Below are 25,938 nucleotides of genomic sequence, written 5' to 3'. Positions count from 1 at the left end.
AGTGATTGTGGACTCTATTGCCTCGTTTCCACTGAGCAGTACGGTACGGTACGGGACAGTACGGTACGGTTCGGGTCTGTTAACCATGATCTGGCTAGCGTTCCCACTGCCAACAGTACCCTTACTTGATAGGCGTGGTGTTTCGATCGACGTCATTTTCGCGCGAAGAAGAACATAGTAAACTACAATGGATGACATGCAGCAGATCTTGTTCTTGCTCCTCGACATGTTTGTCACAAGAAGACAAGCGCCGACATTAGGCTTTTTCTCAATATCAAGTACGCAAAGTCTGTACTTGCCATGTGCGACTCCTACATGCAAATGGTACAGCGCGTTTTTAAAAGCGTCACTCAGCTCGCTCAGCTACTCCGGTTATCTCTGTTACTCTGTATGTACATTTTAAAGCAACAATAAAACGAAATCTGTTATAAAACACCACTCTGCCTCTTTTCGTTTTCATTTAAATAAATTAAACATTATAGGGACACAAATGTGGTTCATGCGCAACGCATATTGATTATTCACTGCACGTTATACGTTATTCTATTTATAACAAAACGAAATTTAAAACACAACCCTAACGTTACCTCTTTTCGTTTAAATAAAAAAAATTAAACATATTCCAGGCAATATATGCGTTTGTACAAATGTTGCAATAAACATCAGTGATAATCTTGTAAAAAAAAAAATGACAAGAAACCATATTTCTTTTTGTAAAATTTCAGTTTTATCAATAATAGCCTATATAAAAGTTTAAGTAAAAGGTACAAGAAGCTATACAATAAGAAATAAAGCAAACAATTCAGTCAAATATCCAAATGCAGCGCTCTAGTCTAACATTACAAGTAAAGTTAAATACAAATAGCCTATAACGTTAATATGAAACTAAACTTCCCCTCAGCCAAAACGATTGACAGGGAACTCATTATATATTCACGAGACCAAAGATCGCCCGTTAGGTCTACACAAGACGAAATATCTCATGTTTAACCACTACCGTCGGAGTCAGCGTCTTAGCGACGAACGTCAGAAGACTAGCCGAGGAAAGGCTCATCCAGCCAGGAAACATGAGCGCCGAGTGCCCGCTGACCGCATGGATCTCACAACCGGGGAAAAAAAAATCATCTTTATAAATAAACCACAGATTTGAGCTTTAAACAACTACATTCTCGCCTGAAAAACTCTTAAAATTACATTTCGTGATACAGTAACAGTAGTATTATATTAAACTGTATATTAAAAAATGGCGCTTCTTATGTTGTCATTCCCCTTGTAGCACGCGCAAGTGACGATTCTCTGTCAACCAATCAACGTCCCGCAGTGAGTCTAGCTCCACCTTTTAGTACCGTTCCACTGTGCTAGGTACCCCAATGGAAGGGTACCTAAAAAGTGGTACGGTACGGTTCGGCATTTTGGTACCATTCACAACTTTTGATAGTGGAAACGCAAATAAATGCGTACCGTTCCGTACCGTACCGTACCGTACTGCTCAGTGGAAACGAGGCATATGTGTGTTCGCATGGACAACCTTTTCAAAGATGTCCAAAGTGTGACTAAAGACATTCAGGACCTAAAAACAAGTCTCCAGTTTTCTCAGGCTGAAGTAGATGAGATAAAAGCTAAATCAAGCAAGATGGCAGAAAAACATCAAGCCATTGCAGAAAGTTTTGGTGAATACCAAGCTTCTTTAAACAGCTTAACGGGTAAACTGGATTACATGGATAACATATCAAGAAAAAAGAACATTGTGATCGATGGAGTTCCTGATGTAAAGTCTGAAACATGGATTGAAGCCGAAGCAAAAGTAAAGACACTTTTTCTGGAGCATCTTAAAATAGAACCAAAGCATAGGCTATTGAATTTGAAAGAGGACATCGAATTGGGAAATATGATTCTACTGGACGACCAAGATCTATTCTGATTGAACTTCTTCGGTACAAGGACAAACAAGAAATACTAAAGAGAGCAAAGTCCCTAAAAGGCACAAACATCTATATCAATGAGGACTACTCTGACAAGGTCCGCATGAAGCGAAAGGAACTGCTTCCTAAACTTAGAGAAGAGAGGAAAAAGGGGAACATCGCCTTCCTAAAGTATGACCAACTGATTGTACATCCTCCTCGATCCAGTTAAAATGCCTTACATGTAAAGGTATTTAACTGTTGCCTTTTGTTTGGTTTTTAACTCTTTATGTCATTTTCACACAGTTTCTCTGCAGGTAATTTGGTCTTTAATCCAGATGATATTGATGAGGATAGATCATATAATGACCTGGTTGACCCAGATAAAAATAGTTTAAATTTAAGGTTAAGTGATACATGTCATTATTATAATGAAGTTGAATTTAATGCACTGTCCAAAAGTAAATCAAATTATAATCAGGACGTTTTACGCTTTTCATTTGAATATCCGTAGTCTACCTAAGAATTTTGACTTATTCATGCAGTTTCTATCAACTTTAGAACATCAGTTTTCTGTGCTTGCTCTGACTGAAACGTGGCTGAATGAGGACATCAGACAATTTTACTCCTTACCTCAATACAACGCAGTACATTTTTGTAGAACTAATAGAAAAGGTGGTGGAGTTTCTCTTTTTACTCATGACGATTTTGAATTCTTTGAAAGGAAAGATCTGAGTATTCATTTTTCTGAAACTGATGCAGAAGCAGTTTTTATAGAAATTCCAAAATGTGTCTGTTTTGGGGGTCAAACTGTAATTATTGGTTGCATTTATCGACCACCTGATAATGATATTGACATTTTTAATGAGGCTTTGTCCTCTATGCTGGAGATTATAAGTGTTAAGAATAGGACTTGCATTCTTCTTGGAGATTTCAACATTGATCTTTTGAAACATGAATCAAATTCCTCCATTGAGTTCTTAAATACAATTTATTCTTATTATTTCTATCCACTTATTGATAAACCAACAAGGATAACATGTTCATCGGCAACCTTACCCAGCGGGCACCTTGACGTCAATTTGACATCAACAAATAGTCAAGATTTTGACCACCATGTATGACATGCATGAATATGCATATTTTCATTAAATTTTGTAATTATTTCCTTGTGGTTGTAAAGATGCCTAACAAAGGTATCAATCTGACATGTTTTTTCTGATCCCTACATCTCAGGTCAATATCATTGACATTAAATCGATGTTGATTTGATGTCAGGAAACGACGTCAAATTGATGGGAAATTTATGTCAAAACAATGTCTGAAATGTCTGAAAAAAGTATATTTATTACTCATTGTAAATCAATGTGACAACATCTAAAAGACCTAGCCTGAATGATCTTGAAAGTTGTAGACCTAGGTCTATATATTTTGCATTTGTGTTTTTATTTATTTAAATCCTAGCATATTTACATTTAGTTCACGTTTAAAATGACAGCAGACACTATAATTGCATATACTATAAAAGGTCAATTTAATCTGATATTGGAGCTTGATATTGAATGATATCAAAATAGCATTAAAATGACATCAACATCATGGCATCCTGATGTCAAATAGATGCCCAGCAGGCATAGGATATAGACTACAGCGTCGGTCAGACGTTGGATTTTGGTTGAAAATGAAAGTCGGGTTGACGTCTAAATCCAATGTTTGTTTGACGTCAGGCTCCAATGTTGGGCAGTCGTTGAATTTTGGTTGGAATAAACCAAACAAAAAGGTGAAATGCATGGCCATACACTTATTACCAGCTTCACTTAAAACTAACCAGACTCACTTTATTTAATTTCCGGTTTAAAGAAATAATATTTTGTATTTTAAAGTCACCATGATGGTGGTTAGCGTTTGCGTTAGTTGTGCTCTTGACCCTTAACTCTTTAAATTAAAATTTTCTTTGGCTGCTATAATTGTGTATTTATAAAGCACAATTGTTATAGCTAAAAAAGCCGTGAGAAAAAGAGATCAGGTGATGATGGCTGTTTAGTGTTGATGACAACGATGATATCATCATGTAATTGCCTGAATCCCTGATCTTATTTAGTGTCTAATGCTTTGATTATATAGGACTTGTGGTTTTTACGTTGTTTTATTCATAATATAAGTAATTTGATTCTACAGCATATCTAACAATGCTGTTTATCAAAAAATATACTTGATTTTTAAAAACCTTTAATCTATGGCAGAACTTAGACACACACAGACATCAAGAAACAGCATATGAATCTCAACAATGGTGACAATCAAACAAAATATCCAGATAATCAGATCAACTCCAGCTGCATAATTTATTAAAGCCGCAATGCATGCTGGGAGATAAGGGTGAGTTTTGATTGGTGGTACCCAGCATGCACTGCAGCTGAAGCATTTAATTTATTGTCACCATTGTTGAGAGTCATACACTGATTCTTGATGGCTAAGTAATAATGTAGAGGAAAAAGTTGCATTATGTTGCATAATGCATTAAATGTTTTGAAAATCCTTTATATTATTTGATAAACAACATTGTTCTCATGCTGTAAAATCAATTGTCTGCTATTATAAAACAACATTAAAAATACAAGTTCTATATAATCAAAACATTAGACACTGAATAAGATCAGGGATTCAGGCAATTACATGATGACATCATCATCAATAAACAGCAAACATCACCTGATCTAAATTTTCTCATGGCTTTTTTGCCACAGCAAATGTGCTTTATAAACACAATTATAGCAGCCAGAAAAAAATGTATACTAAAAAGTCAAGAGTCAAGAACACAACTAAAGCAAACGCTAACCACCATCATGGTGACTTTAAAAAACAAAATATTATTTCTTTAAACCGGAAATTAAATAAAGTCATCAAACAAACACTGGATTTAGACATCAACCCCACTTTCATTTTCAACCAAAATCCAACGTCTGACCGACGCTGTAGTCTATATCCTGTGCCTGCTGGGATCAACATCATGACATCTTGACGTCAAATAAATGTTGAATTGACATCAAATGCCAACAAAGCATGACATCAAAATAACATCAAAATGACATCAGCAGAGGTCAAAATCTTGACATCAAATTGACATCAACGTTTTGACGTCAATATGACTTTCATTTTTGACCTATTTCGTGACGTAATTTTGACATCAATGTTTGATGTCACATTGATGTTAAATTGACATCAAATGCCCACTGGGATCACTGCAACCTTTTATGTGATGGGAATAGATCTAAATACTTAAAAAACTTCTCACGATTCGTTAATCTCGATAGCTGTAATAGTAAAAACGTATAATAGCTGTAATAGTAAATGTTTTCGAGAGAGTTTCACATGTAATGCTAGATAATTCATATGCAAGCATGTCAGCCAATCACAGCAGAGGGCGTTTACACTGAAGTCTCACAGCAGCCAATCACAGCAGAGGGCGTTTACTGAAGTCTCACACAGACTTCAAACAGAGCGTTCAGAGGCTAAAATCAGGCTATGAAATATGCCTTTTATTTCTAAATTATAACAACTTTTGATCTAAAAAACATACTAACATGATAAGGGCACCCCAGGAAACATTTTAAAATAATAAAATAATCCATGCAATGGGACCTTTAAAGAGTTTCTGCTGAGTTTTGTGTGTCACCATTGTGCTGAAGAGTAGAGCCTGAGCTTCAGTTCTGGATGAAAGACAAAAAAAAAAAAAAAAAAAATTTTTTACAAGTCGCATATCTATGGAAAGCTGAGATTCTTGTGATTCTAACGATATAAGCCATTTTAGGATACAATAAACACAGCGGGTACAATCTGTGTATTTGTCAGACCACCAACAGCCAAATAAACAAACAGGAAGTGGAAGACACTTGCCTAAAAAGCCTTCTGTTCGTCCACTGATCCATTACATTGCAACAACAATGGTTTAGTTACACTGTAAAGGCTCCATACAATCAATTCAGCGAAGTATTTAGTCCATAACACATTTATATATCAATAAACAGCCACTTACTGTGAATAGTAGCATTCCAAGTTAGCCGACAGACCTCTCACAACTATGAAACATACTATGGTAAATCTTCAAATTACATGTCAATAATACAGCTATTTTGACTTCAAAATGGCCGCTGACCCCTGAACTTTTGAATGACAGCGGATTTCAGCGAATCACGGAGTTTAAGGGGGGTTTTTCCTCCAGCTTGAGCCAGTCACCGCGCATTAGGGACACGGTCCATCCTTCGCTTTGACGGACATTTGGCTACTCCAATTGGAGCAATGTTAGCAAATGACTGACGTCTCTGATAGCCAATGATCTCCTGAAGACATTGATATGCAGTTTTTGTGGGAGGAATCCAAACACATACAAAAGCAGTATTGCAGGATTGCTGGGAAAATGGAAGAAAGTTAAAGGAAAACTTTGGTCGAATTGGAAATAATGTAGCTAAAGAGTTAGAAGTATTTAATCTTAGAATAAGTCCTACGGTAGTTTTTCCAGAGATTGCCCCTTGGAAGATGACATGGCCTGAGGTAGACTGGTATGTGCATGAGGAGAAAAGGAAAGAAAAGGAAGAAGTTAATCTGAAAAGAATATTTAACAATAGAGTAAGTGGGAACTATAGTGAATTTATGCAGATTTATACAGATGGTGCTAAAAAACCAGAGACAGAAGAAACAGGGTTTGGGGTGGCAATTCCAGGGAAAGAAGTAGAAATTTGTAAAAAAACATCTAATAATTTAGGGGTATATACAGTAGAGATGATGGCAATTTTAATTGCTTTACAATGGGTGGAAAAGGTAAGACAGGAAAAGGTTTTAATATGTTCTGATTCTTTATCAGTCTTGGCAAGTTTAAGGTCATTCCATTCAAAAGCTCGGCAAGATATCCTGTATGAAGTACTTCAATTAAACACAAGGTTAAGTCATATGGGATGTCAGGTTAAATTTATGTGGGTGCCAGCACATGTTGGCATTACAGGTAATGAGATGGCAGATAGGCTGGCTAAAAGGGCGCTAACAAAAGAGAATGTAGAAGTACAGGTTAATGTTAGTAAAGCAGAGGTTAAAAGCATAATTTGGGAGAAAATAAATAAAAGATGGCAAGAGAAGTGGGATAGAGAGGAGAAAGGGAGGCATTTATACCAAATTCAGAGAAATGTTAAAGGGGATAGGGTGGGAAGTGGGAATAGGAAAGAAGAGGCTGTGATGACGAGGTTGAGGTTGGGACACTGTTCACTGAATAAAACACTAAAGTTGATAGGGAAGCACCAGACAGGGTTGTGTGAGGGTTGTCGAGAAGAGGAGTCAGTGGAGCATATAATTATGAGTTGTAAGAGATATGAAATGCAGAGGCAGGTAATGAAGAATAAGTTGAGGCAGATTGGGGTGCAGGAGATTACATTAAAAGGGTTATTAAGCGCAGTAAATGGGACTCAGAGTAGAATATTGATGTTATTTTTAAGGGAGGCGGGACTTTTCAATAGGATTTAATTGATAATTAAAGTGTGTTTTGTGTGTGAGTGTTTATTTGAGGGGAATGAGTGTTATGTAAGTGTAGGAAAGAGAATGGACAAAGTTGTATTATAAAATCTATTATCTGATCCATATTCCGGAGCAGAGGGGGGCGGTAATGCACCAAAAAGCTGGATGCCAACCGCCGTAAAATTGGAAAGAAGAAGAAGAAGAAGGAATCCAAACACGGCCAGCAATGACGGTGCACAAATGGTTGTTGTGGATCAGTGCGCCCGTGCGCAAAACTGCGAAACGCTGATCAAATGACATATGACTTTGGAGAAAGGCTTTTTTGATGGGAAATCGTCTCTTTCGACAAGTAAGTGTTTTATTATACTATATAACATATTTGACGTGTTTTTCTGAGTATCTTGTGTTTGTGTTTCACTGTTTTGAGATGCCCAATGCTAACTGCTGATTAGAGCCCTGCACGGGCCTCAAATCTAGGCCCGAGCCCGGCCCTGGCCCGAGACGCTCAGGCCCTAGCCCGACCCGTGTCCGACAGCTCATCAGAATTATCAGCCCGAGTCCGACCCGAGGCCGTTTTTTTGTTTTTTTTGTTGTTGTTTTCCACAGCGGCAGACTGCCATTAAAATATGTCCGTTTTGTTTGTTATGTTTCTTTTCTTTTCATTTCTTTATTAAGTTAATTTAGACAAATGTTTGGAGCATTAAAAAAAAAAAAAAATGACGACCAAGCAAGCCAGCCAACAGCAAGTAAAACATGTTTGATCAATTTAGCCTCTCAAATCAACGCTAATACTTTACTTAGCTACAATAAAATCCATAGATATAAAACACTAAAAGCATATCACACAGACAGTTAGTTTAATGTTTATTTATTAAACCACAGTGAGTCAAATTTTTTGAAATACTGAGGCAGGCTCAGGCTGCTCGCAACAGCGCTCGCAAACGAAATGAGCAATAGTCAATCTAAACAAATTAAATTAAATAAATCAAAAACAAACTTGCAGGTTATCTTACCTCAAAAATGCACCACAGAACATGGCCATTCTTTTTTCCAGTAGTTTCCAACAGTTAAACGAAAATAAAGTCCAATCAAACGAAAAACGAAAAACATCAGTAGTTTCCAACAGTTAAACGAAAATAAAGTCCAATCAAACGAAAAGTTAGAACAGTCTCTTACAGAGCATCGTGGAGAAAAAGAATAGCATCCACAGTGGAAGATTTTAACCCAGTCCTCTCTTCTATCACTCGCGATTTTTCTCTTAATATTCTCCATTATTTGCACATGAGGTGAATCGTTGGTTCCGCTGACGGGAAACCTTCTGTGTGTGTGCGTGCGTGCGTGCGACTGTCATGTCAATCATATGTCAGTGTAATTATAAGATTATGAAAGTTATGAGGTTATTAAATGTCTTTCTATGTTTGTTTTTCTATCGTCAACGTCAACTTCTCATATTTTTTTAATTAATGTCTAAAAATATAAAAAGAAGGATAACCCAAAAAAGGCCCGAGGCCCGGCCCGCATGTGAACTATGACGTGAAAATTGGCCCGAAGCCCGGCCCTAGGGGCGTAAAAAAGTCGGGGCCCGTCGGGCCCGGGCTGAAATGCAGGGCTTTACTGCTGATGGCTAAAGCTCGTCCTCAAGCGTATGTGTGCATTGAGCGCTCATGTTACTGTTGTGTTGTACATTTATCAGTTTGTTTATGTCCCTGTGTGTCTTTATCCACGGGTTTGTGTTTGTCCGTGTTTGTTTGTGTGTGTTTGGTGCTTTTAGCGCTCTTGTTATTGTTATGAGGTGTGCGTGTATCGTTGTTTATGTCCCTGTGTGTCTTTATCCACGGGTTTGTGTGTGTGTGTGTGTGTTTAAAATAGTACACAATACATAAAAGATGTAAATTATTTGTTTTTTTGCTTTTTTATATCACAGAAAATCATCTGACATTGAACTGGATGAAGAATGGGAGTCAGCAGAAAGCCATATGATAGACATCAAGACAGGAACCCTTTCCTTCACCTTCCTAGAGAGGTTCAATAACCAAAGAAAAACCTAATCATAAATTTTTAAATAGTTTGATATATATGTAGTGTATAAAATACTAATATTAAACAATATTTTAATACCATAACACTTGTTTTGTATTGTTATTTGCACAAATTTCAGTTTCAAGAATTGCAAAAAAACAATATAATATGTTTATACTTCAGTTACTATGTGTCAACAATTTTTTACAGTGAATCTGAATAAGGAATAGAATAGCTCTAAGTGTAACCTTTCATTAGAGCCCAAAATTATGACTGTACAGTAAAGCATTCAAGAATAGCAGCATGTTATGGCCCTGTCCCAATACCTCCCCTTACCCTAGATTTCTGCCCTAACCCTTGTTTTTGCGCGTTCTCGTGTAGGGGTAGGGTGTCCCAATACTCTAAAGAGCAAGGGGGAGTGCTATTCTCCCCTTAAAATCAACCCTCAAAACATAGTGCGGTTCGATGCAGGCTTAAAACGAAGTGGAAGATGAAATTACCCAGGATACCTTGCGGCCTCAGCAAGCCGGTAAATTTTTTTACACAAGATGGCGGACACCGCTGGAAAGGAACAATTGAATTGTAAGTATATTTTCGCAAATAAGCATGTTTAAATTTCTAAATATGTTGGAATATGTTAGTTTGATGAACATCCAATGGACTGTTAAGTTTTGAACACTAATATTAGAAAATATTTCGCGAAGCTATCTATCTGACGATGTTCACGATATCTGCCGAGTGCTTCGAGAGAGTCTGCCCATCAAATATACATCTGATTTGGGTAGTTCATCTAATTTTATTTTCGATTTTGGCTTCCAAGGATTATAAAAAGAAGATGTGAGGTAAAACTATTAAAAAATAGCTGCGTTCGTCTAGTGCTTCATCTTTTTCTTCACAGCGCGCTGTCACTTCTCCCTAACGTTAAACCCAAACAGCTCTGAGCACAATCAGTGATTGTTGTAAAATGCAGTGTCTGCTGATTCTAAATTGCGGGAGGTGTTTGATTGTAAAAAGAGCTATTATAAGCACAATTATCCGCGCAAGAGATGTACGTTGAGGGCGGCGGCGCGTTCGGAAACGGACTGCAACTAGACAAGCAAACTATACTTTGGGTTTCATGTGCGCGTCTAAACGATCAAATACAGACAAAAATATGGCTAAATGACAGGTTTGGAGATTCACTTTAACACAGTGTATGTCTTAAATGGGAGTTAGTTGTGGAATAGTTGGGAGAAAATGTGTATTATTAGATCTGCATTCGGTCTTAAAGTGGCAGCGTCTAATAAACCTGCTAATGATTACACCTTTAATGTGAATAAAACAACTAGCCTAAAGGCGAAAAGAAAATTACTCCCAGCTCTTGAATGAATAACTTTAGCTTTAATAAGCATTAATCTATCTATAATAAACTATGCTGTGTTATTTTACATTTGCTTACTTTATTAGATTTCTAGCATATTTTTATGGATGCTTATATCCTGATCATAACTGGGATAGTTATGTGCATGTATTCACACTCATCAGATTGTATTGACCAAAAATCTGTTTAGTTCTCTCCTGTTAACTTGCAATTTACTTAGCGGCAACTGGTCTCTTATTTCAGGGACTGTCGAGCAGACCTTTGGCCTCATCAGGTTCTGGACTGAGAATGAGGAGAAGTTTACCAAAAAAAAATTTGCCTCCAAACTGTTATGGGAGTGAGTGACCAGATTGTACAATTCAATAACTGATAACAATATCAATGTCTGATAATGTTCTAGCCCCCAGGCAGCTACAATGCATTTTGACAGCTATTCTCATATTTGTATGTTTTTTAGGAAAGCAGTGAAAGACCTGGGCCTGGAAGGAAGGATTACAGGAGAGAAGGCAGGCAAGAAGTGGGAGAATCTAAAGAAGCGTTACAAGGTAATTCTTTGGATCGAGATCTGTTGCATGTCTTCATCACCTACATCTTACATCCTTTACACTAGGGCTGAACGATTTTGGAAAATAATCTAATTTCAATTATTTTTACCAATATTGCGATTGCGATTTAATATGCGGTTATTTTTTAAGCTCTTTATCTTTTCTATTATTCAACAAAGACAAGCAATAAATCTTGTAAAATATGGATGAGAATCTTTAGGCACCTCATGAGCCGATCAACTTTTTTTCTTATTAATTTATCTTATTAATAAAACTTAAAATATTTATTTAGTTACATATGTAGTTATAAGTAGGCTACTTTTGAAAAATAATTACACATTAAAAAAATAAATGAATACAATAACATGTTAAGAATTTTAAATAGGCTATATAAACGAATAGCTTCAAAACATAAAAGCTATCAATAACAAAGAGGGGAAAAAAACATTACAAGCAATAAACAAAGACTGCTTTCAGTATTTAAGAGTAGGCTGTCTAAACGTTTTTGCATTCAAGAACTGTAAGTGATTATTCTTTCTCAGTTTAGACACGAAAAGCTGCATTCACACTAATGCACAGATCTCTTTTGAAATATAAAATGTGGTTTGTCCTGTCTGTTTAATAACTTAAGATATAACTGACTGTTTACATTTTCGTGCCATAAAAGCATTTTGAGATTCAAGTACATTTAACCGCGTAGACGGAGTTGCTCACAGCCGCATGTGAGAGCGCTCTGCACAAAGTGCGTGTGAGTATTTGAAATTGAAAGCCTTTTGTTGATGGTTTTCATATTTTTATTTTTAATATACAGGCCAACTGCATTCCAAAAGACATATGCCTTTATAGAGCATTTGTAAGGAAAATACCGGCTTGGCCACCCTTTTGGCCACCCCTCTCACAACTGCTGTTTCTGTTTCTCTTTTTCTTTTCTTTTTTATTGTAGGACCTGAAAACACCAAAGACAGGCTCAGGAACAGAAAGTGGAGAAAAAACGGTATCCAACTGGCGATACTTCGAGGCGATGCATGCCGTTTTGGGGGGAAGGCCAGCTATAGATCCTCCTGTGATTGTGGCCTCTTTCAAGCCGGCAGAGGACCCCACATTATTGCTAATGGTAAGTTGATACTAGTAGGAACTAGGGCTGGGTATTGACACAAATTTCACAATTCGATTCGCTTTCGATTCACAAGCTTGCAATTCGATTCGATTTTGTTTACGATTCGATTCGATTCAATATTGATTATTTTGTATATCAGGTACAATACATTGCAAATTTTCTCAAGGAAAACAAATCTCTTTCTATTATTGTAAACTATGGGAGTCAGTTGTAGCCTATAGGCTTCATTAGCCTACTATAATATTGAAGGTAAAAATTAACTGATTTGTATACAAACACTTAAAATACACTTATTTATTATTCACGCCACAGCGCCAAAACGGTAATTATGTTTTTGAATTTCATAAGAAACTAGACGCAATTTGAAATCTGAAACTTTGTTTCATATCAATAATAACAAAGCACAAAGATTATTGCGATTTATTGGATGGGATGCACGCAACAATGTTCCATTCATTCATCAACTGAAAACAGGATGACTAATCGATTCTTGGGATTAGAGCCAATTGGTAGGGGTGTGCGATATGACGATTTTTGATCGTGGACAATTAAAATGTCTCCACGATCTGCTTTTGAAGAAATATCGTAGTATCGCGCATTCTATCAGTTGCTATTCTGGCGCCCATCATTCTGAACAACGCGACGTATATTCACATAAAATGTTAACACAGCGGAAAGGGACACTGCAGTTCACAAAAGTTCATAATTTGCATGTGCTTTGATGCCTTGTCAGTTAAACATTTAATTCGCGTGCTGATGCACTGTTCTAACATGTGTTTCTCAGCGCGTACATCATGTGAAGCTCATATGCACTAAAAGCCTGTCTACCAGCGCCTGGATACTGGACTAAGTTATCTTTCGAGTCTTATTGTGCTAATACTGTCAAATACACACAAGGTTTACATAAACAAATTCGGTGATGTCTAAAGTGAAAGCAAACTTGAGAAAATTGAGAGAAAATCTGCTTGTCAAATGCGTGTATATTAGACACGTTGCGCGCAGCTCTTAAAGAGACAGTAGTAATAGTAAACACGTTGCAGACTGTCGTTCAGCCGCAGCATTAACGAGTCACATAATGGATTTAGATCGCTAAATAGTAGGTTTAAGAAGGCAGGCAGCAACTGATAATTGAAAATGGTTTGATGTAGCTTGATGGAAAAAATTTAAAAAGTGCAGGTAAAGGGATAAGCAAGCTGACATTGCAATTATAAGGTAGTTTACAAGGCAATGTAGGGACTAATTATATTTTGATGTTCCTCTGTTCTGTTGTGACAATAAAAGAAACAAGTTTCTTTTTAAAATGCAATATCATATCATATTATTTTAGTTAAAACTCATAAATAACTACAAATAACTAATGTTAGGGAAATCTGTTAATGTTTTGTTGCGCATTTCTGAAAAAAAAAAAAAAAATATATATATATATATATATATATATATATATATCAGCCGATATATCGGAATATCGGATTTTAAAACCAACAAATATTTTTATCGGTATCGGCCTTCAAAATCCTTTATCGGTCGGGCTCTACTTGGGATTTAAGAATCGATATCGTTTCGTAAAAATGAGAATCGATTAAAATCGAGAAATCTATATTTTTTACCCAGCCCTAGTAGGAACTATCACATTTTCAAAAATAGCCTATGGTGCAATACTTGCAATACTTGTACCCCCCATTCCCCAACAATAGTTATTATGTTGTGTTTGTGGACAAAATGCCCCAACAATAGTTATGCTGTGTTAAGATGTCATTAAAATGTTCAATATTTTTTTGCATGTCTAGATCATTATAAAAGAAACCATCACCAACATGTTTTCAAAATATAATTAAGTTTAATAGAACTAAAGTTAAAATGAACCATATGTACACACACAGTGGTTCCCAAACCTGTCCTGGCATACCCCCAACACTGCACGTTTTCTTTGTCTCCCTAATCAAACACACCTGATTCAACTCATCAGCTCATTATCACATGGGTTAATGAGCTGATGAGTTGAATCAGGTGTGTTTGATGAGGGAGACAAAGAAAACGTGCAGTGTTGGGGGTCCTTCAGGACAGGTTTGGGAACCACTGCACTAGAACAACCCAAAAGAACATGGGCATGTAAAAAAAAACACTCAGAGAGTTGAACTATTTACAATTTTCATCAGAATTGTCTAATGAGGGGCTTGTGCGCTGATCAAGGCAGCAAGTCTGTCCCTTGTGGCATTCCCTGGTGTCTCATGTGCCTCAGGAGCTTCTTGTAGGGGAGGTTCTGGGTCCAGGATGTCCACTGCCACATCATTGTCAGGTTCCAGGACATCTCCATTGTCAATACAAACATTGTGCAGGAAAGCACAGGATGCGATGACCTGGGGTGCAAACGTAGGACTGACCTCCAGGGCCCTGAAAAGTGTGGACCTCCAACGAGTCTTCATGATTCCAAAGGCCCTCTCTACAATCGAACGTGCCCTTGATTGGTGGTAATTGAATTTCCTTTGCACTGGGCCATTCACAGGTTCCCTGTATGGAGTGATGAGGCAGATTGGTGTCTCCAAACAAGGATATCCGCCATCTCCCAGGATAAAGTATCCATTGGGTGGATAATTTCTGGCCAGATAAAAAGAACTGTTTTTCAAAATGCGTGTGTCGTGTACAGAACCAGGATAGCCTACAAAAATATCCAGGAACTTTCCAGCAGAGTCACAGATGGCTTGCATGTTTATGGAGTAAAACCCTTTGTAATTTAAATAGTCCAGGCGATGAACTGATGGGGGCTTAATTCTTATGTGACAGCCATCAATAGCACCTACGGCTTTGTTGAGGACAGGCGTTCCAGAACACTGGGCAAATCCATCAGCCACAGTGTCCAGGTCTGCAGGCTTCGGAAAGGCAATGGCTCTATGTAGATTATCCCAAATGAACTGTGCCACCTTGTGAATAATTCTGTGAACAGTGGATTTGGGCACACTGAAAACTCGCGACACCACACGATAGGAAAGTCCATGGGCAAGCCAATAGACATATATCAGGACTTCCAATTCATTGCCCCATCCATGGTCCTGCTCTCTCTGCATCAGGCGCTGCAGGGCATGCATGGCCTGCCTATTTAACCTGAAGTCATGTTTTATCTCTAACTCCACATCAAACCACAGGCGTAGGATGGGCACAAGGGTATTCAAACTGCAGTATGTCACTGGACGGTCACTCTGGAAAACAATGAACAACAAGTAGCCTAATAAAAACATGTTTTGCATTACACATTCCACAGTCAGTGTAGATTGGTGACATTTACAACAATAACATTTTTAGCATTTAGTCTTTTATTTGTAATAAACACTTTAAGTGGGCTATTTAAAAAGTGTTATGTTAAATTACGTTTTTTTTTAAACATACACGCAGAGTGTTAACTTATGTAATATTGTGTTCATAGAAAAAAATCGTCGGCAGCCACTCAAAAGTGTATGAATAAGATACATTTTTATTGTATCAGCACCCCCAACCTAAAACCACCTCCCGCACCCCTGGATTTAACTAACGTTATACGACCTGCATGTGTAGGTCGTGTTATTTTATCGACACAAACAACAGGTAAGTTAATTCTATTTGGGCTAGCGTTAAATCATCAACAGCTGAGGTAAACTTTTTTTTTTTTTTTTTCCTGAGGTAAACGTATAACGTCAAAATATTTAAACAAATCGGACATACCTGAAATAAATCCTCAAGGCAAAGAAGACGGCGAATGCGTCTTCTATATTCCACATGTCTTCTCTGTTGATTCATCAGACGTAGATAAACGAACACAGCCCACACAACAGCTGGAACCGGCATTTTTCTGAATGAAAATAGTAGTAGTAGACGACGCTGCGCGTGACGTAGTGAGGTTTCCTGCGCGTGACGTAGTGAGGTTTCCCTCGTTTGCCGCGCTAATTTGCATATAGTGGTGTCCCATTTCATAGGGAAAGATCTTCAACTCCACTTCCCCTCGTTGAGGGGACTTACTTTCAAGGGCACTCAAAACCAAGTGGAAGTTTTAAGGGGGGAGAAATGGGACAGGGCCTATGTGTCTGTGGTTACAAAGTGTCATTTGGAGTCTCCAAGTGGCCTTTTTTGGGGAGCGCCTAGACATAAACTTAGATAAACCTGTGTAAAACACTCATTAGCTTAGGTATTGTTATCAACATTTAAATTGGGCTTGGTAAGGCTTCATGCTGTGATCCCACTGTGTTTTCCAGCTAATACCTCCCAGCTATAGTTATCTGCAGGCATCTTTTTACAAAAAAAAAGTTAGGCGGAAAATTTTTCCATCTTTTTTAGTGTGTTCAAAGTTCTATTACTCAATACCAGTGAGACTTACAGTGATTCTGACTGTTTGGGAACAAACCTCAAAGTCTCCCCTTTCAAAAGAGACCAATACCATGCATATACTCCAGATGGTTCAAGAACAGCATGCAATTTAATTTGGGTAGGCCTTTTTTAGGCGTTTTTGGCAGAATTTGCAGGAATGCTAACAGGTTTAAATAAATTATGTTTTTTAGAAAACTATTTTTTTTAGTGGACTCAAATGAAATATCACAGTATAAATATGAAATGGCAATTGATCAATTTAAGATGGAATCAGTTAAATCAGTTTACAACATCATGACATCTTGATGTCAAATAAATGTTGAATTGACATCAAATACCAACAAACAAAGCATGACATCAAAATAACATCAAAATGACATCAGCAGAGGTCAAAATCTTGACATCAAATTGACATCGACACGTTGACGTCAATATGACTTTCATTTTTGACCTATTTCGTGACGTAATTTTGACATCAATGTTTGATGTCACATTGATGTTAAATTGACATCAAATGCCCACTGGGTAATTGACAATATACTAACTAATCATTTTGTAAATTCAATCACATCAGGTGTAATGCTCATTGATATTTCAGATCATCTCCCTGTATTTCTGCTTTTTACAAATTCTCAGCAAAAAAAGCCAACCTATAGTATGAAACATCGTAGACTTCTAAATATGTTGAGTCTTTTAAAAGGTCACTGGCTGAGATATCATGGAATCATGTCTTCGGACATCAGGATGTCGAAACAGCATATCAGACATTTATGAATATATTTTCATCTTTGTTTAATAAATGTTTTCCATTGGTACAAAGTAGAAGTAAAAACAGGAATATTTCTAAGCCATGGTTTACACCTGCATTAAGAAAATCTTCCATTACTAAAAATATAAATAAATAAGTTGTATAAAAAATCTCTCATTAGCCCCACACCGTTAAATACTGCGTACTATAAAAAATATAAAAACAAATTCAGCAAAGTTCTAAAAGATGTCAAGAAAAAATATTTTTCTGAAAAGTTGGGAAATTCATGTGAAAATATAAAAAAGACCTGGAATGTTATAAATGAATTATTAAATAAAAAACAAACAACTCGAGGAATTCCATTTCAGTTATCCGATGGTATCGAGAATGATCAAAACCCCATCGATATAGCAAACGGTTTCAATGATTTCTTTGTGAATGTTGGTCCTTCACTGGCAGAAAACATTGTGAATACAGGAAAATTTACTTCACAAATTTTTGATTTGCCTCATCCTTGCTTAAATGAATTTGATCCTCCAACTCCTAATGAAGTGCTTGAAATCATATTAAAGATGAAGGACACAGCTCCAGGACATGATGAAATTAGAGCTAGTCTCATAAAGAAAGTAGCTTCCTCTATTATTGAGCCTGTAACTTATGTTCTCTCTTTGTCACTCAAAACAGGTGTTGTACCAAGAGATCTCAAATTAGCTAAAGTAATTCCCTTGTTTAAGTCTGGGAATTCACATTTATTTAACAATTATCAACCTATTTCAGTTCTACCTTTGTTTTCTAACATACTGGAAAAATTAGTTTATAAAAGGATATTAAAACACTTGACAGAAAATTTGATCTTATATGATCACCAGTATGGCTTCAGAGAGAACATGTCTACAGAAATGGCTCTTTTACAGTTTGTCGATAAAATCACAAAAAATCTGCATGAGAAAAATAACACTATTGGTATATTTTTAGACTTGTCGAAAGCATTCGACACAGTAAATCATAATATTCTTTTAGCAAAATTAGAAAATTATGGCATTAAACATATAGCCTTAAATTGGGTACAAAACTATTTGGAAGAGAGAGAGCAATTTGTTTATGTTAACAATCTGAGCTCAAGTAGGGGAAAACTTTTATGTGGGGTACCGCAGGGGTCCATTTTGGGACCTCTATTATTTCTAATTTATATCAATGATTTAAGAGTTGTTTGTAAAAATGTTATGCCACTCATGTTTGCAGACGATACATGTCTTCTATTATCTCATTCTAACATTGACACATTGATAAGAGAAGCAAATGAAGAATTACAAAATATTTCTAAATGGTTTAAAGTAAATCAACTCTCTCTTAATATACAAAAAACTAACTTTATGATTTTTAGCACAAAAAACAAAGGAGATTGTCAGGACATAGAGGTATCAATTGATGGTTTAAAAATTAGCCAAGTGAACCAAATAAAAATTTTAGGTGTCATTGTCGACCAAAAACTAACCTGGAAATATCATATTCAACATGTTTGCAGAAAAATAATGAAATCTGTTGGTATACTGAGTAGAGTTCGCTCTTTAATTGATATTTCATGTATGAAAACATTATATTACAGTTTAATCTATCCCCACATTCTGTACTGTAATATTGTTTGGGGTGCAACATGCCAAACATATCTAAATAAGATTTTATTAATACAAAAGAAATTCTTAAGAATTATGAGTAATTCAAATAGATTGTCATCATCTGCTCCGCTTTTCATAAAATATAACATTTTGACAATATTTAATGTTAACATCTATTGCATAAATATCTTTATGTACAAGTATGTGAATATGACATATTATGCCCAGAGCTTTTAATAACTTTTTCATGTATTCTTCGGATGTTCATGCCTACTCCACAAGGCGCTGCAAAGACTTTTATCTTCCTTTTTGTAGAACTACAGCCAATCAATCTACACTGAAATACAGAGGGCCTTCCCTCTGGAATCATTTAGACCCCGCTTTAAAGACTAAAACCACTCTAAACTCTTTCAAAAAAAAAGCTGAAAATAATGTTAACATGTAAATAAGTTTATCTTGTTCATTTGTTATATTGAAATGATTGATGTATTGTTTGTATTGTCTTGCTTGATCATGTAATTTTATGTCCATTTAATGAGATTTTGGGGAGGTGGTTTTATAAGACCTCATGGTCTTCTCACTCTCTCCCGCACAGAATTTTCGTTTTCTTCTTTTATGGATTTCCAAAGTTTGTATTTTAAATGTTATATGTGCAAATAAACTTTCAACGTTTAGAGAACGTTAGGGAACGTTAGTTTATGGTTCTCTAAAGGTTAGTTCGAACCAAACCAAAAACTAACGTTTAGGGAACGTTCCCTCAGGGTTATAACGTTCCCTAAACGTTAAGGGAACCAACCAACTAAAACGTTCTCCTGTGGTTGCACTGTACCTCCACACAACGTTCCTGTTTGGTTGTTCTGAGTGTGGTTTGAAATGTTTATTTAAACCAGCTCCATTTAAGTTTTTGACGTAGCATAAAAGGTTTACAGTCACTTGATTTAGATTCACTCAAAAATGATTGGTCTTATGAAATCTAAGTAAAACAGCATAGTAAGAGAATATATTTATTTTTAGGCTTATATCAATTTAGCTAAAAACAATACTTTTGTGCTTGATTTCGGGTTTTTTAACTGTATTAGGTGAAAATACTTAAAACAAGAATCTATCAATAGAACGATTTTCACAACTATGAAAATTCACTTCTTTCATTTCACATTTCACTTATAACAAGTGGCTCAGTTCAGTGTACAAATCCAACCTTACACCCCCACGCCAGTAGGGGGAAGTGCCTCTGCTTTCAGGTGACCGATTGAAGTCCTGTCCTGACTTCCGTGTTGTGCTATTTACATACACCAAAGTGGGAACCCGTCTTCTTTTAGTGGCTTTCAGGTAAATAGACGCTCGAGATAAATTGGTGTGTTTGAGCACAGGTATATTGGAGCCCTTAACGTTATAGACACGTTTTAGTGTCCTGATTTTCCTGATTGGCTGGAAAAAATGCATAAGTCTACGTAGAACCCAGTAGACTGTTCACTTTCAGAAAGTCTTGGAAAAACAACCAACGACAACAACCTACGACCTACACAGCTTCACATTCTCATGAAAAAGTAAGTGAAATACGTTACAGTTTCATGATGTTGTGGTTGTAATGCAAGGGTTTGGGGTTTAACCTTAAGCCCTTTCCTTCGTAGGGCTTTGTTATATTCCGGCACTGCGCATGCTCATATGACTGTTCTGGGTCCTGTAGCTGTAATAATGGATATGGCTCCAGCTAATGGTTGTAATTCATTGTTCTATTAATATATCCATGGTATTATCTTATGATAGAGCCGAGGTATGTATGCTGTAAAGCCTGTTACATGGATGTAACGTCATTAGCATTTCCCAAAACTGTCGGGACTATGGGCTCAAGCTAAATAATGGAGCTAGGTAGCTAACGTTAACGTAATATCTTATATGTCCCTAAGAGCCGATGTAGGTTTAGGGTTTAACACTTATCTTACGATACATCCGAGGGCTGTATGCTGTAAAGCCTGTAATGGATATATTGTAATGGAAGTATTAAGAGAAGCTCTGTTCACGAAACTGCAGGTTAACCTACTAGCTAGCTAGTAGCACGACAAATATTACATCTCCATCGTGTATTTAGATAAGCATGTTAACAATCAGGAACAATATAAACGTAATGCCTCCACCACCTGCATGGTAAGTTTTTTTTTTTTTTTTTTTGCCATTTGCAAGAAACCTACCATAAATGAACTGACCAATAATCATGACGCAGGCTCGGCCTGAAGGTACAGTGGCTTTGAATTTTCCTTTTCCAATTAAATACAATTTCATGACAAGGAACTTGAGAGTAACTTGACTTTTTTGTTGTTGTTAACAGCAGAACTCATCACACAGAGGGAGGTGGCTCAGCCATGGAGACTAAAATGAGAGGTAAGAAGACTCCCTTAAGTTGTTCACATGCAAGTATATAATGTATAAGAACTGAAACTAACACCATTCATTTTTCCGTATCCGTGAGGACTTCCATTACTCGCATGGCACAGTGGATGGACGCATTTGAGGAGAAGATGGAGCAGAAGATGGATGAGCTGCTCATGCTCTTAAGGAGCTCCCAGTCACCTCCCTCTGCTCCAGTCGATGACATGTTGCTGTCGCCCTGCTCTACAGTCACAGAGCTGGAGGAGTTCGACAGGAGTCTCGGTCAACAGGAGAGGAGGGACAAAATGGTAATTAAGTGGCCATAGTCCTGCCCTACCCTGCCTTAAGATTACACTATATAATTGCATAATTTCAAATATCATTATAACTGAACTGACGGCTCTTACAAAATGAGATTGTACAAGCTCTCCACTTTGTTCTACATGTATAATTTGTATTTTTATATGTTTTACAGCAACTTTTCCTGACAACCCTTGGAGGTTCGACCGGAGGTACTGCCATCTGTCGCATGCTACGGCGAGTGGCAACCAATGACGTGCTGAAACAGTATAGTCTGCGGGGCAGAAAGGCAAAGAAGGCCTTCCATGACCTGACAATCTGCAGGGTTATAACAGGCATGTGTTATTTTATTGTACACATCAGTATTATGCTTAGCTTGGAGGTTTTAATTTGACTTGTAACTTTGCTTCATTTTGACTTCTACTCTAGTGGCCTCCTAGAAAAACTTCCCCGCGCTGACTGCGGCAGACGAGAGGTAATCTGACTGCAGCAGATGAGAGGACTTGATTGGGCAAGTGCTGAAGTTTGCCCCACACAGACAGTAAATTGAAATTCGTCTATGTGATGTTCATAATAATCAAAGGAATTGGAAAACTATCAATATTTGTGATCATAAAAAAAACAGGGTTGTTAGTAAGGCAATTTGTCTTGCTTTTGTCAACGTGTTCATTCTTAGTATGACATATAAAACTTTTGTTTTATTTCTTTTTAGGCCAGCTGAGAAGGACTGAGCCTTCAAAACCATGGAGCTCTATTTTTATTTTATTTTTTTTGTATTTTTTTGTTAAAGCAATTGTATTTTTGCCAATTTGGCCATTCACCTAAACATTACATACTTTATCATTCCAATATGCATCTTGCACACTACATTTGCACTATTACTTTGCACTCTTCATCCCACTCCATTTGTACTTGTATTGATATTATGTCTTATTTGTATAATTGTATACTAAACTGTATAAAATTGATTCTGATTCTTGTATTATATTTTTAAGCCTTTTATTGTTAATTTTATATTGTATATTAAAGTATTATTATATTCAAATCCCATCAAGTTTGCTCATTCATTCCTGGTAATATATAATTAAACTGTCTGTGCATGAGCAAGACTGAATTAAGTAATAATAAAATTGTTATTTTTAAAGGTTAGGGGAATGTAAAAAAGAATGTTAGGGGGACGTTCCCTAAAAGTTGCAACGTTAAGAGAACGTTAGGGGAACGTTCCCTAAAGGTTGCTATGTAACTACAAACTAATGTTCTCTGAACGTTAAGAAAACTTTGGAACCAAACCCTAACCTTAAGGGAATGTTCCCGCAACCAAAAAATAACGTTCCAAGAACGTTCTGGGAATGCCAGCCCTCTCTCCCCTAAAAACTTAATGACCGATACAACTCGCCGTAATACTTGCTTCCTGTATTCCCTCTCTGAGTCCATTTGTTTAGTTAAATCGGAGTCAATTGTTTCTGTGCCCTTTGAGCGCTGATGTAACATTTGCATACAAGCCCTGTGCTCCGCGCTCCTCTCATATTCCCCGATCCTCTCCGAATGTTTCCAATCGCAAAATCCCACCGATTGTCCTATCCCTCAAAGACGCTGGGTATTTGCTGCATTGGTTTTGGAAAGGAGCTGCTCCTCTTCTGATAAGAATAGACTTAACTTTATCACTGGAAGTGTTTTTCCATAAAGCAGGTCGGTAATTGTGTCGAACCATGAATTGGGATCCTCGTCCTCCTCACCCCACGAATGGTGTTCGGCCTGCTCCACCTGTGGGTCTGAAGCAAGGCTATAGTAAAGTAATAGTAAAATAAAACACAAGAAAAAAAAATAGGCTACTGAAGTAAAATTTAAAGGCAATTGCAAGCCAAGGATGGGCCGGCAGGGATCTAGTCTTTTATATCACGTGTTAAATATAGGCAAAAAACAAAAAAAAAGTATATATATAGAGGCCTATATATCAAAATATTCCCTATGTTAAAATGTCGGATATTCCGTTTTAAGTTCTTAAATTAAGGAAAGAATGTTAAAAATTTGCACCAGGTTTTTCCGGTTACACCACCAAGAGGATGACAGCCTAATTTTCGAGCTCCCTGATGGTTTTGTGAAATAACCCCCTAAAAAAACGTAGTTTTGAAAAAGGTATATACTTTGCGTAACAATGGAGAAAGGGGTTACTACTAGGAGTAGGACAACGATGAACGTGATCGAAAATGACCCTGAAGTGAGGCAAGGTAGCAGAAGTAGCTCTCCGAGTTCATCTCCACATGTTGAAGATAGTTCCGAAGTTAGCCTGCGATGTATTCTCAACGAACTTCGGGAGTTCAGAAGGGACAATAACGTATAGCTTTCCGACATTAAACAAGAATTGAAGAGAACAAACGACAGACTGGAGGAGGCAGAGGGGAGAATTGAGGAAACGGAGACTGCGCTTCAAGCAACATCAACGTTAATCAAGAGGCGCCAGGCTAACCTGGAACCAGATTAATAGATCAAGAGGGCCGTGCGCATAGAGACAATCTAAGGATTTACGGAATACCCGAAGATAAAGAAGGCACCGATATGGCTGCCTTTCTTGATAACTTGAGAAGTGCATTAGACTTTCCCAGTGACAGAGAACTCGGGATTGAGCGAGCACACCGTGCATTAGCACCGAAGTCCAACAATTCGCAAGTAAAGCCACGGTCTATAGTAGTCAAGTTCGGGAGCTACCGCACGAAAGAAGAGGTGCTTCGGAGAGCTTGGCAGAAAAAAGAAGTGTTTTGCCACGACGCCCAATTTTACGTTGACCATGACTTCCCCCCAGAAGTCCTTGAGAAACGCGGGGAGTACGCCGAGGCCAGAAAAGTTTTAAAAGGAAAACAAATAAATTTCCAGACACCGTACCCTGCAAGGATACCGTACCCTTCTATGTCTTCTAGCATTCGGCTATACCAGGATGCTACGGAGGCAACAAGGGACATGGCTTCACGATTTTCAGTCACCGTGGTGAAGTCCTCCGGTGCTACGGATCAGGAGGAGATGGCGCTCCTAACTACTTGGCAGTCGGCGGGAAGACGTCGTTACCGGTGCGGAGATCGGGAATCCGGCGGTGCAGACGGCTGCACACAACCCAGGAAAACCCCCCACTCACACTTCACTAGTTGAACGTGCTGACACGAGGATCGCTCTGCAGTATTGCAAATCAAAAAAGAACACTATTTAAAACCAATTAAAGGTACAATATGCAAGATTTTCTGCCGCTAGAGGGCGCTACATTCCAAACAACAACAACGGCGTAGCTTGATGACGATGTGAAGGAGCGTGGAATGATGGGAACTGTCGTTTTCAACTCCACCGTGGTCAGTCCCGTCAGTCAGACGGGAATCGAAAAATCATGTTCATGGTAAAGTTCTATTTTTATAAATGTTGCGTTTAATGACATGCTTTTATTTCATTAAAATGAATTAAACGCAAGAAAAGTAAGGTTTATGTGGCAAGGGGGGCGTGATCTAGCGAAGTCTGTGACTGGAGAGAGGATTGGGAGACAGGTGCGGCGTAAGTGGGTCAAGTCCAAATGACAAACACCTGTGTCTTGTTTCAGTGATTGCCGTGGAGAGATCGCATATAAGGGACGGGGAAAACTCATTCATGGAGAGAGACACGAGGAGATCCGTGGGCTGAGAGCGCGAGGACACGATCGCTGTTACATTGGACTTTGGACTTTGCTGCAGCGCTGTGTGCGCGACTTTTTGTTGTTGTTTTTCTTTCATTTATAAATAAATAAGCCCACAGCTCCGCAAGCCGACCCTGTCCTCTTCCTTCCTTGAATTTGAATTTTGTTACAGTTTAATTAAATTGGTTATCATAGATGTTACTGTATTTGTCGAATTCATTGTTGTGATAACGCTGCGCAGTTTTACGTGTTCTAAACAATTGTTGTAAAAGTACATTCGAACATACCCACATCATTGGGCAAAATACTGATTAATCTTTATGTATAACACATGCTATATGTAACGAAGTTCAGATGTTATAGGAAGAAGGAGGCGGGAACCGGCGAACATTCATTACACATTTTAATGATAAAAATAAAACAAATACAAAACGAAAGTAAAAGCCAGCAGCCCCTCACGGACAACTGCTGTCACAATAAAA

At 37.5% G+C, this 25,938-nt stretch overlaps 1 protein-coding gene and 1 long non-coding RNA gene across 5 annotated transcripts in view; one reads left to right on the top strand and one right to left on the bottom strand.

Moving 5' to 3' along the window:
• LOC311082000 overlaps window positions 1–6,268 on the bottom strand; it is a 44,689-nt gene extending 38,421 nt beyond the window's left edge. Inside the window, exon 1 of the long non-coding RNA XR_014606076.1 lies at window positions 5,938–6,268. This is a non-coding gene — a long non-coding RNA (uncharacterized lncRNA). The remainder of the gene's footprint in view (window positions 1–5,937) is intronic.
• Window positions 6,269–7,612: 1,344 nt separating this feature from the next.
• LOC311080687 (uncharacterized protein) lies at window positions 7,613–25,575 on the top strand. Of its 4 annotated transcripts, none has more exons than XM_084110775.1 (10): window positions 7,613–7,752; window positions 9,328–10,004; window positions 11,026–11,119; window positions 11,240–11,327; window positions 12,271–12,441; window positions 14,684–21,519; window positions 21,608–21,815; window positions 21,983–22,142; window positions 22,237–22,318; window positions 22,520–22,857. In XM_084110775.1, exons 2-6 carry the CDS (start codon window positions 9,971–9,973, stop codon window positions 14,798–14,800), a joined length of 504 nt encoding a protein of 167 aa, XP_083966901.1. In that variant the 5' UTR covers window positions 7,613–7,752; window positions 9,328–9,970; the 3' UTR covers window positions 14,801–21,519; window positions 21,608–21,815; window positions 21,983–22,142; window positions 22,237–22,318; window positions 22,520–22,857. The 4 variants fall into 4 exon arrangements, with proteins under 4 accessions (XP_083966901.1, XP_083966900.1, XP_083966902.1 ...); XM_084110774.1 differs by having other exon boundaries at window positions 14,635–21,519; XM_084110776.1 differs by having other exon boundaries at window positions 14,601–21,519.
• Window positions 25,576–25,938: the final 363 nt, after the last annotated feature.

The sequence above is a fragment of the Abramis brama genome, assembly GCF_963993115.1.
Source record: "Abramis brama genome assembly, chromosome: 4".
NCBI classification, from domain to species: domain Eukaryota; kingdom Metazoa; phylum Chordata; class Actinopteri; order Cypriniformes; family Leuciscidae; genus Abramis; species Abramis brama.
This window is presented reverse-complemented; position numbering and strand designations above follow the sequence as displayed.